Source organism: Alosa pseudoharengus, unplaced genomic scaffold (assembly GCF_046254945.1).
Source record: "Alosa pseudoharengus isolate Yale_2024_CS ecotype anadromous, Long Island Sound unplaced genomic scaffold, YU_APseudo_1.1 YU_APseudo_1.1_scf_14, whole genome shotgun sequence".
Classification (NCBI taxonomy): domain Eukaryota; kingdom Metazoa; phylum Chordata; class Actinopteri; order Clupeiformes; family Clupeidae; genus Alosa; species Alosa pseudoharengus.
The window spans coordinates 3,484,980-3,501,226 of NW_027468609.1; the positions used below are offsets into that span (position 1 = coordinate 3,484,980).

The 16,247-nt window shown below is 43.5% G+C and overlaps 1 protein-coding gene and 1 long non-coding RNA gene across 2 annotated transcripts in view; both read left to right on the forward strand.

Annotated features, from left to right (window-relative positions):
- Positions 1 to 16,247, forward strand: part of nup214 (nucleoporin 214) — a 150,896-nt gene that overhangs the window by 107,061 nt on the left and 27,588 nt on the right. Inside the window, exon 34 of the mRNA XM_076284946.1 lies at positions 16,042 to 16,190. Coding sequence (XP_076141061.1) covers positions 16,042 to 16,190 — 149 coding nt within the window. The remainder of the gene's footprint in view (positions 1 to 16,041; positions 16,191 to 16,247) is intronic.
- LOC143122325 (uncharacterized) lies at positions 917 to 1,783 on the forward strand. Its single transcript, XR_012986642.1, has 2 exons — positions 917 to 1,375; positions 1,646 to 1,783. It is a non-coding gene; the product is annotated as an uncharacterized LOC143122325 (long non-coding RNA).

Here is a 16,247-nt window from a genome sequence, read left to right on the forward strand (position 1 = left end):
GTACACAACAGTGGACTTATTTGGACCGTATGAAGTCAAGGACGAGGTGAGGAAGAAAGTCAAACTCAAGGTGTGGGGAATGGTCTTTCGCTGCATGGCCTCCAGAGCTATACACACAGATATTGTCAGTGACCAGTCAACTGAAGGCTTCCTACTGGCATACCAAAGATTCACAGCGCTGAGAGGGCATCCAAAGAAGCTGTGGTCAGATCCTGGAAAGAACTTTGTGGGTGCCAGACCTGCCCTCAAAGAGCTTTACCTCTTCCTGAGTAAATCTGAGCTTGAAAATGAAGCTTCCAAGCATGGAACAGAATGGAGCTGGAAAATCCACCCAGCAGACTCCCCTCACAGGAATGGAGCTGCAGAAGCAGCTGTTCGCACTGTGAAGCGGGCCTTGCACAACCTGGGAGGAGAAGGACTCTTCACATGGAGTGAGTTTCAGACGTTCCTCTACATGGCTGCTAACCTTGCCAATGAGAGGCCCATAGATGCCAGGACTCAAAGCCGGGAAGACTGTGTAGAATACATCAGCCCAAATTCCCTTCTGCTTGGACGGACCGGACCCAGAGGTGATCTTAGATGCTTTGATTTTGAAAGCTACCCGTACAAAAGATTGAGAGCTATCCAAACAGAAGTTGACCGGTTCTGGAGGAAGTGGAGTCAGTTAGCTGGGCCCAATCTATTTGTGAGGAGTAAGTGGCACACAACGCATCGGAATGTGGCTGTTGGAGATGTTGTCTGGCTGGCAGACCAAAATGCCTGGAGGGGTCAGTATAGACTTGGCAGAGTCATCAGTGTCAACATTGACAAGAAGGGCATCGTCAGGGATGTGCATGTCAGATCTTTTCCCAGCTACCCAGTCCCAACTGTGAAGCCTGCTCAAGAGAAATCAAAGAAACTCTCAACCAAAATACCTGCTACAATTCTTCATAGGGATGTCAGACGAATTATTGTTTTACTTCCTGTTGAAGAAGGAGAAAACCTTTCAACTAAACTGAAGTCGAATCTGCCTAACACAGAGGTTTGTGTGACCTCCTTGGGTTCAAAAAACCAGGAGGTCAAGTGGGAGGTGTTTCGTCAAAGAAGAGAATGACCTAATCACATATAAACAATAATGTCACAATAATCACAATACATGAGCACACGCCACAACTGAGCACAACCACAGCTTTTCCAACTCCAGGCCTGAAGAGGGCAGAGAACCCAAATGCCTACGATTTAGTCAGCACTGCTGGAGGGACTGCTTTTACCTGCGCACCTGCCAGATAAGCATGGGCATGAAATGTTTGGAGTTAGTTTGGTCACCCCTTTGCTTGGATTCCTGAACCTGGTAACAAGAAAGACAGCTCATTGTTCGACCCTAAAGACGCAACTGGTATGTAATGTTTGGAATGATTTACAACTGTATGTTGCATTTAGTGCTTAACACAAATTATATGTTTAATTATATATGTATTTCTTTAGTGCAGATAATGTGGTAGTGGAGGTAATTGCATGAAGTGATATAGTGGATTACATTGAAATTGACATGTGTAAGGAGTTGCTTTGTTTGGGCTGCTTTGTGCTTTGTTCATTGCTTTGTTGCTTTACCATGCATTGTTTGTTGTGTGAAGTAATGCATGTTTATTTTCTGTTTATCTTTAAGGTTATCAACCTATTCCTTATTCCATAGTCCATAGTCCCTAATCCTATGACATTCAATTCATACAACAATTCAACTGTTTCAACATATTACCAATGCCATCAGAACCATCTGGAAGAAAAATAAAACACCAAAAAGGAATTGAGTTGTCCCTTTGCATCCTTCATGTGTTGAACAAGCCATTTTCAAGTTTGGGCGGAGCTGTACTGATTGCAACACCTAGACAACTTGACAGTCATGCTTATTCAGTAGACTATATTGTGTTCTCCACAATCCTAGACTTTCATTTTGCATGATTGATTAAGGGGATGCAAAACAGGCTGGCAAATGTATATGGTGGGACAAATGTAAACACAGTTTTAGAAAGATGTAAATATATTTGGGGCTATCAGGTAGGGGATCGAGTTTTGCCATGTTAACCTATGAAGACTGACAGGCTGTGGGTCATGAAGGGCACTTATTTGGATGTGCAGTGGCCTAACCGACTTACTGTATAAACATAGTAAAATAGTATTTCACACTATAGAAACATGATCTAATTGGGAACACTTATTGTTCCAGCTATGCAAATGGCAGAATAATCCATTTGTCAAAGTCAAAGTCAAAGTCAAAGTCAGCTTTATTGTCAATTTCTTCACATGTTCCAGACATACAAAGAGATCGAAATTACGTTTCTCACTATCCCACGGTGGAGACAAGACATATTTTAACAATTTTAAGTCCACAGACAAACATAACATTCAAGTAAACAAAAAAGTAAGTAAATAAGTAAATAAGAGGGCACATATAATGAAAAAATAAGAGCAGCAAAATTTGGTTGAAATTGTGCATAGACAGTCAATAAAATAAAATACTAGTGCAAAGTCAGGCCAATAAGAGGCTGAGGTAGTTCTGTTTGACCTAAGTAAGAAATAAAGTGGCATAGTGGTGCAAGTTATGTAAGAGCAGCAGAAGTGTTGTGTTTCCAGGACAACAACAACAAGTTGCAAAGTGTACAAGTGTGCAAGTGGAGTGGTGCAGGCGGCCATTTGTGGGTCCAATGTCCAGGATGTTATGTAGCTGAGGGTGGAGGGGGGAGAGGAGGGAGAGAGTTCAGCATCCTAACAGCTTGGTGTATGAAGCTGTTGGTGAGTCTGGTAGTGCGGGAGCGCAGGCTTCTGTACCTCTTCCCAGAGGGCAGTAGATCAAACAGATTGTGAGCGGGGTGACTTGCATCACTCACAATTTTGGTCGCCTTGCGGGTGAGGTGGGTGGTGTAAATGTCCTTCAGGGAGGGGAGTGAAGCACCAATAATCCTTCCAGCTGTGTTCACTATGCGCTGCAGGGCTTTCCTGTTGTATTCAGTGCAGCTTCCGCCCCACACAGCGATACAGCTGGAGAGGATGCTCTCAATGGTGCCTCGGTAGAATGTGGTCATGATGGCTGGTGGAGCACTTGCTCGCCTGAGTTTCCGCAGGAAGTACAGGCGGCGCTGAGCTCTCTTCGCCAGTGATGCTGTGTTGGTGGTCCAGGAGAGGTCTTCACTGATGTGCACCCCCAGGAATTTGGTGCTGCTCGCTCTCTCCACCACAGCACCGTCGATGGTCAGTGGCAGGTGTTGGGTGTGACCTCTCCGGAAGTCAACAACAATCTCTTTGGTCTTTTGACATGATTTGTATACCATTGTACCTTTTGACAATGGGGACTGACATAATCGCGTGTAGTTCAGTTGGTGGACATGGGGCATTTGTGACCATACCTTTATGGTGTGACCAGCTCAGATCCTCGCTGATGTTAGTTCCAAGGAATCTGAAGCAGCTGACACTCCTCTGCTGTGCCCCAATGTAGATGGGTGTGTGCTCCTCTCCCTGCAGTCTCCTTAGTTAGCTGACGTTGAGCAGCAGGTTGTAGTCTTGGCATAAGGATGTCAGGGTTGCCACCTCTGCTCTGTAAGCAGACTCATCATCACTCGTGATACAGCCGATTATGGTGGTGTCATCAGCAAACTTAATTGTGGTGTTTGAGGTGTGAGAAGCCATACAGTCATGAGTGTACGAGTACAGCAGGGGGCTTAACACACATCCCTGCGGGACACCAGTGCTGAGTGTTAGAGTGGAGGAGATGATGTTACCCAGCCGTACCGCCTGTGTCCTGTCAGTCAGGAAGTCAAGGATCCAACTGCACAGAGAGGAGCTGATGTTCAGGTCTCTCAATTTCATGACAGCTTGGATGGAACTATGGTGTTAAAAGCGGAGCTGTAGTCGATGAAGAGCATCCATACATAGGTGTTTTTCTTATCCAGGTGAGAGAGAGCTGTGTTCAAAGCAAATACTATTGCATCGTCTGTGGACCTGTTTGGCGCATAGGCCAACTTGAGAGGGTCTAATGCAGAAGACAGGGAGGATGTAATATGATATTTAACTAACCACTCAAAACACTTCATAACAACAGAGGTGAGAGCAACAGGGCGGTAATCGTTAAGACAGTTGATTTCTTAGGGACTGGAATGATGGTGGACCTCTTGAAATATGCGGGGATACCAGACTGAAGCAGGAGAGGGGGGAATGGGTAGATAGGGAGGCTGGACATGAAGACCACTGCCAGTCCAGATGCACAAGTCTTGAGAACGCGACCCGGGATGGTGTCAGGTCCTGGAGCTTTATGTGTATTCACCCCATAAGAGGATTTACACACCTCTTTCAGATGTCTGAAATGGACAGCAATCTTGCTCCATTTGCTGAGACTCTGACCTGATGTCATTCTCAAAGCGGCCATAGAAGCAGACCGCTCTGTTCTGCAGCCCCCTGTCCCTGGTGTTAGAGCAGCTGTAGTGTGACTTCACCTTTCCCTGTACTGTCTCTTAGCCCTTTTAATTGAAATAGAGATCGATAGATAGATACTTTATTGATCCCCAAGGGGAAATTCAATTGATCTCCTCAGTTCAACGTGCTTTACTGTACTCAGAACTCAGGCTGCTCACATTTCAGCATCAGCCTGTGTGATGTGTGTTTGGACGCAGACCTCACATTTCAGCTTCTGCCTGTGTGATGTGTGTTTGGACGCAGACCTCACATTTCAGCTTCTGCCTGTGTGATGTGTGTTTGGACACAGACCTCACATTTCAGCTTCTGCCCGTGTGATGTGTGTTTGGACGCAGACCTCACATTTCAGCTTCTGCCCGTGTGATGTGTGTTTGGACGCAGACCTCACATTTCAGCCTCTGCCCGTGTGATGTGTGTTTGGACGCAGACCTCACATTTCAGCTTCTGCCCGTGTGATGTGTGTTTGGACGTAGACCTCACATTTCAGCTTCTGCCCGTGTGATGTGTGTTTGGACGCAGACCTCACATTTCAGCCTCTGCCCGTGTGATGTGTGTTTGGACGCAGACCTCACATTTCAGCCTCTGCCTGTGTGATGTGTGTTTGGACGCAGACCTCAGACAGAGGGCGGAACTCACTAGACCTCACTCAGCAAGGCTGCTCCTCACTAGACCTCACTCAGCAAGGCTGCTCCTCACTAGACCTCACTCAGCAAGGCTGCTCCTGGAGATAACAGAACATAAAAATGTCCATTTTCACAACTGGTGGAGAAATGAAATAATTTGGAAATGTCAAGTCTTAGATAGCCACTAGTTGGAGATTTTGGCTTGGTAAAGACGTCCCATCATAGTCTGTTTATCTGGCTTGGTAAAGACGTCCCATCATAGTCTGTTTATCTGGCTTGGTAAAGACGTCCCATCATAGTCTGTTTATCTGGCTTGGTAAAGACATCCCATCCGATGTCATGTCAGTTCATTCAGGAATCAGCCGTCCGTGGGAGTGCAGTGTGGCAAGAAACCTGACTGCTGCAGGGATTATCTCAGGCAGGATTAAACTCCCATCATATTTGGGGGGGTGTGTGTGTGTGTCATCTGGCCCTGACCCGGCCTGCGTCCAGCAGTACCCCTCCGGTCAGATGCCACCTGGGGACTTGATGTCATCTGGTGAAGACGTGCCACACCCCACCATCTCTGTTACACACACACACACACACACGCATATGTGCGCACACACACACACAGCCTGTGTCCAGAGAAATTGATGTTGCGGAGGAGATAATCCAGAGAGCCATGCCCTTCCCCTGCCAACAGATTAAGCTGGCACCATGGCTCCGGAACACACACACACACACACACACACACACACACACATAATCAGTGTGCCTCCACCCCCCTCAGATAGCCGCTTACCTCACACCTCTGGCCTGCAGAATCTGATTTCCTCTCTCTCTCTCTCTCTCTCTCTCTCTCTCTCTCTCTCTCTCTCTCTCTCTCTCTCTCTCTCTCTCTCCCTCTCCCTATATCTCTCTCTCTCTCTCTCTCTCTCTCTCCCTGTATCTCTCTCTCTCTCTCTTTCTCTCTCTCTCTCTCCCTGTATCTCTCTCTCTCTCTCTCTCTCTCCCTGTATCTCTCTCCCTCTCTCATTTGTTCTCTCACTCCTTTACTTCGTTCTCTTTTCTCTGGTTCCCTGTCCTCTCCATCTCGCTTTACATTTCTCCGTTCTTGCTTTATCTCCCTGTGTGTGTGTGTGTGTGTGTGTGTGCCCACCTCTGATCTCTTCCTTCATCCTGCCGGTTTGGGCCTGTAATCCAGCGGGACTGACAAGTGCCATTTGGCCGCTGCACTTCACTTCACTGACTAACGTTTCGACGCCCATGCGTCTTCAGAGTCAAAAAGAGTGTATAAATATAGTCAGTCCTTTTAGGCAAGTCCCGCCACACGGCAGCCATATTGTAAGACTTTTGGGCACTTATCGGGCATCTATTTCGGCAGAAATGCACGTGCGCAAAGCTTCACGACACCAACCTTGCTCCAGCAGCAAGATCACAACACATGATTGGCATGATGTATTCACATGTCGACTTTTTTGCCGCGGAAGGGGCGGGATATGTGTAGACAACTGCCAAATTGGCAGATGTAAAAATTAACTCCATGCATTTCTATGGAGGATTTTTTGAGTGCTGTGCTTCCTCATTAGAAAGTCTCTGATATAGTATTCAAATGTTAAGTGTGTGTTGATTGGGGTATGTGGTCAAAGTTAGGTTGTGTAGAGAGAGAGAGAGAGCTCTACATCAGAGATGTGTGTGCGTGCAGTAAGCACCGGGGTGCATGATGTCTGTTTTTAGCGGTGGCCATGTTTAGATGGCAGGTGGCTCTATAAGGACCTCTCAGCTGTGTGCCCAAAATCAGCTCCAGTATTGGGCTCAGAGGTCAGCGCCTCTCCGGGCCATCTCCTCCGAGATTAGATTCACCAGATTTCTTTTTATCTCCCTTCTCTGAAATACCCCCCCCCCCTTTACACACGCGCATGCACACACACACAAACACACACACACACACACACACACACACGCATGCACCACATACACGCACACACACACGCACACACACACACCACATACACGCGTCCTCTTGTGTCTTTGTACCCTGTCCTCTGTGGTCTTTGTTGCATTGCATTGACTAATGCCAGGGCCAGAAGTGTGTGTGTGTGTGTGTGTGTGTGTGTGTGTGTGTGTGTGTGTGTGTGTGTGTGTGTGTGTGTGTGTGTGTGTGTGTGTGTGTGTGTGTGTGTGTGTGTGTGTGTGTGTGTGTGTGTGTGTGTGTGTGTGTGTGTGTGTGTGTGTGTGTGTGTGTGTGTGTGTGCTCCTGACATTAATCCAGTCTTGCGCTTATTGAGTGTAAATGATTGTACGGACAAATGGATATTTAAATATGCAGATCATGCCAACTCACACCGTAAAACTCCAAATAATAGCCCGGGCTTTTATTTTCCCAAATCGCCAAACTGCACCGGCTAGTATTAGAGACAGGCCTCTATATGAAACAGATCCAGTAACAGAGAAGGTCCGCACACTTGCTCTCCGTTTATTTTCTTTTATTTGACTTAAATCCCCATACACATGACGTTTCGAGCCCTTCGGCTCTTCATCAGACTTTGAACAGACAAAAGACCATCGCCATTTTAAATAGGTCATAGGTCACCTGGACTCATCGTCCACCCCCAATAGTGAACACATTTAGAAAATTACATTTGTATAACAGCAAAATATAAAATCATCCTGTATATCAAGTCTCTGTAGAAAAATATATCTGTAGAAAAATACAACACTATATAGAAAGATAGAAAAATATATATACTTGACATACAGTTTTAACAGGGACCTACAGCATACAATCATCTAGACAGACGCACTAACAAGATGTATAGTTAGCTAGAAAGCGATCTTATCAAGTCTTGCAGGGGTTTCTTTTTATCATATACATAAGCAGAACGTTGCACAAACTCCAAATAAAAGGATGATCTCCAGACCTTAGACATTATGGTACCAGTATTACAGGCTATGACATGTCTTTTTCACATCTCTCAGAAATATCAACATTAACCGTCCTTACTCCCACAACAGAATTACAATTAGTATCTCAAATTATCACAAGTATGGTCTTATATTGAACTCTTCATTAAGTCCCCTAGGGGTGAGTGTATCCAGTGTGAAAATCCACCATAATTCCCGTTTAAGGAGCAAGTTGTCCATATCCCCACCTCTTCTTGGACATTTCACAGCTTCTATACCAATGTATCTTAATGAAGCTACATTATGCTTGGCCTCTTTAAAGTGTATAGCAACTGGGCTTTTTTTGTCCTGGTTACGGATGGTACAGCGATGTTCAGTGATTCTAGTTTTTAGTGCTCTTGATGTTTTTCCCACGTATGCCAATCCACAAGGACATTTCAATAGGTAAATTACATTTCTAGTGTTGCAGGATATTACACCTCTAATTTTGTAGCTCTTTCCTGAATGAGGGTGGTTAAATGTTTGAGTTTTGTGTGTGTAGTTGCACTGCTGGCAATTTCCACATTTGTAATTGCCAGAAGGAATATGGCTGAGAAAGTGTGTTGGAGTAGGTGGGGAGATTGGAGGCAAATCTGCCCTGACCAACATATTCCGGAGATTAGGTGGTCTCTTAAACACTACCCGTGGTGGTTTCTTACACACATCTTTCAATGCGGGATCTGTTTCCATAACATGCCAATGTTTACTTATGACTTTCTGGATATCTCTACTTACAGGTGAATATTGGATACAACAGGTAATTCTGGAATCTGAGTTTTTTTCTTTTTTTCTGTTCAGACAATCAATCTGAGATTTATTTTCAAGACTGTTATACGCCTCTGTGACCCATTGCTCCTTGTATTTCCTTTGCTTAAAACGCTCCTTTAGTATTCTCGACTGGCTTTTATAATTCTCCTCTGAGCTGCAGATCCTTCTGATTCGGTTGAATTGGGAAATGGGCAAGTTCTTTTTCAACGCTGTAGGGTGATATGACTCACCATGTAACAAGGAGTTTTTATCTGTACTTTTTCGGTAGAGGTTAGTTTGTAATATATTGCCTTCTCTCTCAATTAAAATGTCCAAAAAGTTCATCTGTTTGTCATCCACTGAAATTGTAAAATTCAGGTGCTGGTTACTATCATTCATATAATTATGGAATTCCCTTAGAGATGTTATATTACCTTTCCATATGAAAAAAATGTCATCCAAGTAGCGCTTCCAGTATGATATGTTCTCTAAAAAAGGGTTTTTTGTACTGAAGATCACCTCCTCTTCAAATAGTCCTACGTAGAGGGAGGCAAAACTTGGAGACATCTTTGAGCCCATTGCTACTCCTGATACCTGGAGATAAAAGTCAGTGCCAAAACGAAAATAATTAGAGGTCAACACACATTCTATAAGTTCCAGAATGCATTCAGTTTTTGGAGTCTTAGTTGGTCTCTTTTTCAAAAACATATTAGTGGCCTGTAGTCCCCCCATAAATGGGACATTAGTATATAGAGACTCTATATCCATTGTGACCATATGTTGCTGTACGTCTGGTAGCTGAATAGAATGGATCATTTTGATAAAATCCATAGAGTCCTGTACAAAAGAAGGAAGGGAAGTAACCAATGTTTGTAATGTGTGATCCACAAAGGCTGAAATTTTCTCAGTTAGAGAGCCAATGGCTGCCACGATTGGTCTTCCTGGTGGTGTGTCGGTAAATGTTTTATGTATTTTTGGAAGTGTGTAGAAGACCGGAGTGGTGGGATAATCCACTTTCATATATGCATATTCTTGTTTATTAATATCACCATTCTCCATTAGTTGTTGTAATTTCTGATATATACGTGCTTTAAATTCCGATGTGGGGTCATTATCCAATTTCTTGTAGAATTTGGTATTCATTAATTGTCCATTTATTTCATTCTCATAAGCTTCTCTTTTTTAATTATCACAATGGCGCCCCCTTTGTCAGCACTTTGTATCACCAAACTTGTATCTTCCTTCAGGGTGCTAATTATCCCACCACTCCAGTCTTCTACACACTTCCAAAAATACATAAAACATTTACCGACACACCACCAGGAAGACCAATCGTGGCAGCCATTGGCTCTCTAACTGAGAAAATTTCAGCCTTTGTGGATCACACATTACAAACATTGGTTACTTCCCTTCCTTCTTTTGTACAGGACTCTATGGATTTTATCAAAATGATCCATTCTATTCAGCTACCAGACGTACAGCAACATATGGTCACAATGGATATAGAGTCTCTATATACTAATGTCCCATTTATGGGGGGACTACAGGCCACTAATATGTTTTTGAAAAAGAGACCAACTAAGACTCCAAAAACTGAATGCATTCTGGAACTTATAGAATGTGTGTTGACCTCTAATTATTTTCGTTTTGGCACTGACTTTTATCTCCAGGTATCAGGAGTAGCAATGGGCTCAAAGATGTCTCCAAGTTTTGCCTCCCTCTACGTAGGACTATTTGAAGAGGAGGTGATCTTCAGTACAAAAAACCCTTTTTTAGAGAACATATCATACTGGAAGCGCTACTTGGATGACATTTTTTTCATATGGAAAGGTAATATAACATCTCTAAGGGAATTCCATAATTATATGAATGATAGTAACCAGCACCTGAATTTTACAATTTCAGTGGATGACAAACAGATGAACTTTTTGGACATTTTAATTGAGAGAGAAGGCAATATATTACAAACTAACCTCTACCGAAAAAGTACAGATAAAAACTCCTTGTTACATGGTGAGTCATATCACCCTACAGCGTTGAAAAAGAACTTGCCCATTTCCCAATTCAACCGAATCAGAAGGATCTGCAGCTCAGAGGAGAATTATAAAAGCCAGTCGAGAATACTAAAGGAGCGTTTTAAGCAAAGGAAATACAAGGAGCAATGGGTCACAGAGGCGTATAACAGTCTTGAAAATAAATCTCAGATTGATTGTCTGAACAGAAAAAAAGAAAAAAACTCAGATTCCAGAATTACCTGTTGTATCCAATATTCACCTGTAAGTAGAGATATCCAGAAAGTCATAAGTAAACATTGGCATGTTATGGAAACAGATCCCGCATTGAAAGATGTGTGTAAGAAACCACCACGGGTAGTGTTTAAGAGACCACCTAATCTCCGGAATATGTTGGTCAGGGCAGATTTGCCTCCAATCTCCCCACCTACTCCAACACACTTTCTCAGCCATATTCCTTCTGGCAATTACAAATGTGGAAATTGCCAGCAGTGCAACTACACACACAAAACTCAAACATTTAACCACCCTCATTCAGGAAAGAGCTACAAAATTAGAGGTGTAATATCCTGCAACACTAGAAATGTAATTTACCTATTGAAATGTCCTTGTGGATTGGCATACGTGGGAAAAACATCAAGAGCACTAAAAACTAGAATCACTGAACATCGCTGTACCATCCGTAACCAGGACAAAAAAAGCCCAGTTGCTATACACTTTAAAGAGGCCAAGCATAATGTAGCTTCATTAAGATACATTGGTATAGAAGCTGTGAAATGTCCAAGAAGAGGTGGGGATATGGACAACTTGCTCCTTAAACGGGAATTATGGTGGATTTTCACACTGGATACACTCACCCCTAGGGGACTTAATGAAGAGTTCAATATAAGACCATACTTGTGATAATTTGAGATACTAATTGTAATTCTGTTGTGGGAGTAAGGACGGTTAATGTTGATATTTCTGAGAGATGTGAAAAAGACATGTCATAGCCTGTAATACTGGTACCATAATGTCTAAGGTCTGGAGATCATCCTTTTATTTGGAGTTTGTGCAACGTTCTGCTTATGTATATGATAAAAAGAAACCCCTGCAAGACTTGATAAGATCGCTTTCTAGCTAACTATACATCTTGTTAGTGCGTCTGTCTAGATGATTGTATGCTGTAGGTCCCTGTTAAAACTGTATGTCAAGTATATATATTTTTCTATCTTTCTATATAGTGTTGTATTTTTCTACAGATATATTTTTCTACAGAGACTTGATATACAGGATGATTTTATATTTTGCTGTTATACAAATGTAATTTTCTAAATGTGTTCACTATTGGGGGTGGACGATGTATGTATGTATGTATTGTGCACTCCGGTACATACGGGTCAGGTGACCTATGACCTATTTAAAATGGCGATGGTCTTTTGTCTGTTCAAAGTCTGATGAAAAGCCGAAGGGCTCGAAACGTCATGTGTATGGGGATTTAAGTCAAATAAAAGAAAATAAACGGAGAGCAAGTGTGCGGACCTTCTCTGTTACTGGATCTTGCTCTTTGGGCTCCTGCACCTTAATTTGGATGTGCGCACGTTCCCAACCTGAAATACACTCTATATGAGACAGGCCTTTAATTCCCTTTACACAAAACTTTTCCTCTGCAAAGATGGAAAATATTATCGAATTAATTATTTCAAACACACTGAATGTCTACCTATATGACTAGGCTATCTGATGACAATTACGGATCATCATTCATTTAGTGTTGAGATGTTGTTCATTGAGTGAGATACAGTAAGATCCAAATAGCGGGGATAGCCAGAACAGATGAAACACGTTTTAATTACGTAATCTACAAAGAGATCGTATCACACTGAAAGCTCATATTTTGTCACAAGCAAATAGCCTATATCGGTCCTTTGTCAAATACAGTTGCATTATCAGCCCTGACCAAAACCGTTCAGGAATTATTTATGCAAAAGTGGAACGTGCTTAATGTTTCATTCTCCCTCCTTTTTGGCAGGAATGAAACAGCATGAGAGAGCATGAACCATACTGTTTCTCCCGTTTTGTATTTGCCAAATTTGACAACAGTCTACATTAAAATCATAGCCTACTTCCAGGCGCACGCCGCACGGGAAAATATTTTTGACCAGGGGTTCTGAATAACAAAATAATCATGGATGTCCGCCGATTTCTCCCCCAGCATATGATTCGAATTTAGACAGCTAAATACGCCATTTCACCGCCGTGTATGAGTAGGTCTAAGAGTGAGAAGTTTTATAATGCCCTGGGCAGCCACATTCCACTGCAACTATGCGCAGCACTTGCCACTCCGACTCATCAATAAAAACTGTGCGTGCACACACCAGTCCCTAGAAGCGCACTTGACTTTACATCATTAACCTATTTCAGTAGGTTATATAGCCAGAGAATGTCCATAGACAGGCTCTGATATAGCCTAGTCTAAGGTAAATTCCTTTTCTGACTTCTTTCTCTTTATCGCCATGGCATTTAGAATAAAGAATAACGTTCGCGAACCGTTCTGGTTTTGTTGCCAGCATAAAAACAAGCTTACCATCGGCCTATCCGCAAATTAACACAAGGGATGAATTGAACGTTGACGAAGTCGGACATATAGGCATAGTTCATATTGGAAAAAAAAAAGTTATACAATTTGGAACTCTAGCTTTTCCCCACCGCAGTCTTTTAATGCCATCTAATCATAACGTGCGCAGTCTGCGCCATACTTAAGCCCAAATCACACCCAAGATTCGCAACGAGATGAGCAGCAACTTGATGCAACATTCTAAAACCTTGCAACTGTGACCAGACATGTGAATGCTTTGCGACGGCTTGTAACGACGTGCAACATCTAATTCACACTGCTGTAACCTCCTTTCTGTAACGGTTTTGTGTCATTGCGAATCTTTAAACAGACGATCTGACGGGTTTTAGAACATTAAATACAACCCGAAACTAAAAAACAGACCAGGCCTCTACTGGAGACCGGCCTTTAACCCAAACCTGTAGCCACGCCAGGCGTTTAAAAGAGACGGGCGTCTCTTAGGGACTCGGCCATTATTTTAAGTTTTACGGTACTTATCTTATGCCCTCCACCTGAACAATATACAGCCCCCCACACACACACACACACACACACACACACACACAGGAACACACACACACACACACACACACACACACACACACACACACACACACACACAGGAACACACAGGAACACACACACACACACACACACACACACACACACACAGGAACACACACACACACACACACACGAACACACACACAGGAACACACACACACACACACACACACACACACACACACAGGAACACACACACACAGCCTTTGCAGTGGCTGAGTAGTGTCATCACTAGGGTTGAGGGTTGTGTGTGTCGTCACCACATGTGCATAATAATTCAGGACTGCTGTTATTAGCACGGCCTTTGAAGTCAAAGGGCTTTGTGCTCGGTGCTCCCCATGCCTCATAGGTAGGTGTGTGTGTGTGTGTGTTGTCTCTGTAATCCACTTGCATCTGGCAACTGCAGTTTAGTATTGGCAGCTTTCCCTGTGTGTGTTTGTGGAGCGTGTGTGTGTGTATGTGTGTTTTCATGTATGTATGTATTTATTCAACAGCACAGTGTGTGTGTGTGTCTCCCACTTGCTCCATTCCGCCTTCTCTGTCGCCGTCGTTGTGTGTATATGTGAGACATTCTTAAGTGTTTTGGGGTGTGACGGTGTACACACACACACACACAGGAACGGTTTATATGTGAGAGAGAAAGAGAGGGAGTTGGTGTGTGTGTGTTTATTAGAAAGAAAACTCCAGGAGAGAAAGGCTATTCAGAATTTCCCTCTCAGGCTTTTGAGATTAAAGAGCTGCTGTAGCACCACACACACACACACACAAACACACACACAAACACACACACACACAAACACACACACACACAAACACACACACACACACAAACACAAACACACACACACAAACACACACACACACATAGTGAAGGATTTTGTTTCTCTGTTGCTGGTCCCCAAATGAGTGTGAAAGTCATAAAAGGCTTGCTAGCTTCATCTGTTCAAGTCCGGGGAGAATACCCTTTCTTACCGCTGTGATCTCGCCCTCTCCTCAAATACCTCAAAGCCTGATGCACACGCACACACACACACACACATACGCAAATACACAAACACACATACACGACAGAACACACATACACAACAGAACTACTCTCAACAACACCAGGAACCACATTGTGCACTAATTTGATTCTGCTTTAAATGAGAGTTTGTGGTTTATTATATTTACAAGTTTATGAAAATGGTGACATTAAATGAGTTCATGTACTGAGAACCCCCTTGTGTGTGCACTGACCCACAGATATGTGTGTGTGTGTGTGTGTGTGTGTGTGCACTGAGCCACAGGTGTGTAGGTGTGTGTGTGTGTGTGTGTGTGTGTGTGTGTGTGTGTGCACTGAGCCACAGGTGTGTGTGTGTGTGTGTGTGTGTGTGTGTGTGCGCACTGAGCCACAGGTGTGTGTGTGTGTGTGTGTGTGTATGTGTGTGTGCACTGGCCCACAGGTGCTTGTGTGTAGCGTGGTGTTGCGTAGTGTTAGATTGACTAAATGTTTTTTCCAATTCATTAAATTGGCATTAGTTGGGGATGGATGGTATTAAGGCATTGCATTGCATTTGGCATGTCCTACACACTGCAGGGCATAGTGTGTGTGGTCTCTGAGGACTAGTGATTAGTGGTCCATAGTGTGTGTGGTCTCTGAGGACTAGTGATTAGTGGTTCATAGTGTGTGTGGTCTCTGAGGACTAGTGATTAGTGGTCCATAGTGTGTGTGGTCTCTGAGGTCTTTCACTGCTGTACATTTGTGTAGTGAGCATCATGGAGGGGAGTTTGTGTAGTGAGCATCATGGATGGGAGTTTTGCATCTGGAGCCACACGCATTTATAACGGAGTTATAACACAGGTACACACACCTATCTGTCTTAATGACAGTCATAATGCAGTTTAGGAGTAAATGAATGAAAGTGTGTGTGTGTGTGTGTGTGTACGTGTGTGTGTGGAGCATGAAGTACATTGGAATATATCAACACCTTGATGTCCATTAAGCTTGTTTCCTATTAACCTACTGACTAGTTCTAATATTCCACTCCTAGTAGATAGATATTACAGCCTGCTCCATTCTTAGTTCCTGCGTCCTGTAGTGCAGACATCCTTTACAGTGTTGTCATGGTTTTATTCTTTTTCCCCATAGGTTTGCATCTCCTCAGAACACACCCACCTTTGGCAGTATAGCCAATCAGAGTGCTCCGTCCTTCGGGAATCTGGCCCAGCAGAATCCTGGGTTTGGTTCGACAGGAGGATTTGGGTCTCCTAGTGGATTCGGAGGTGGTGGTGGTGGAGGTGAGTGTTTATAGACACACACACACACACACACGTGTAGGGTTTGGAGTCTCATGC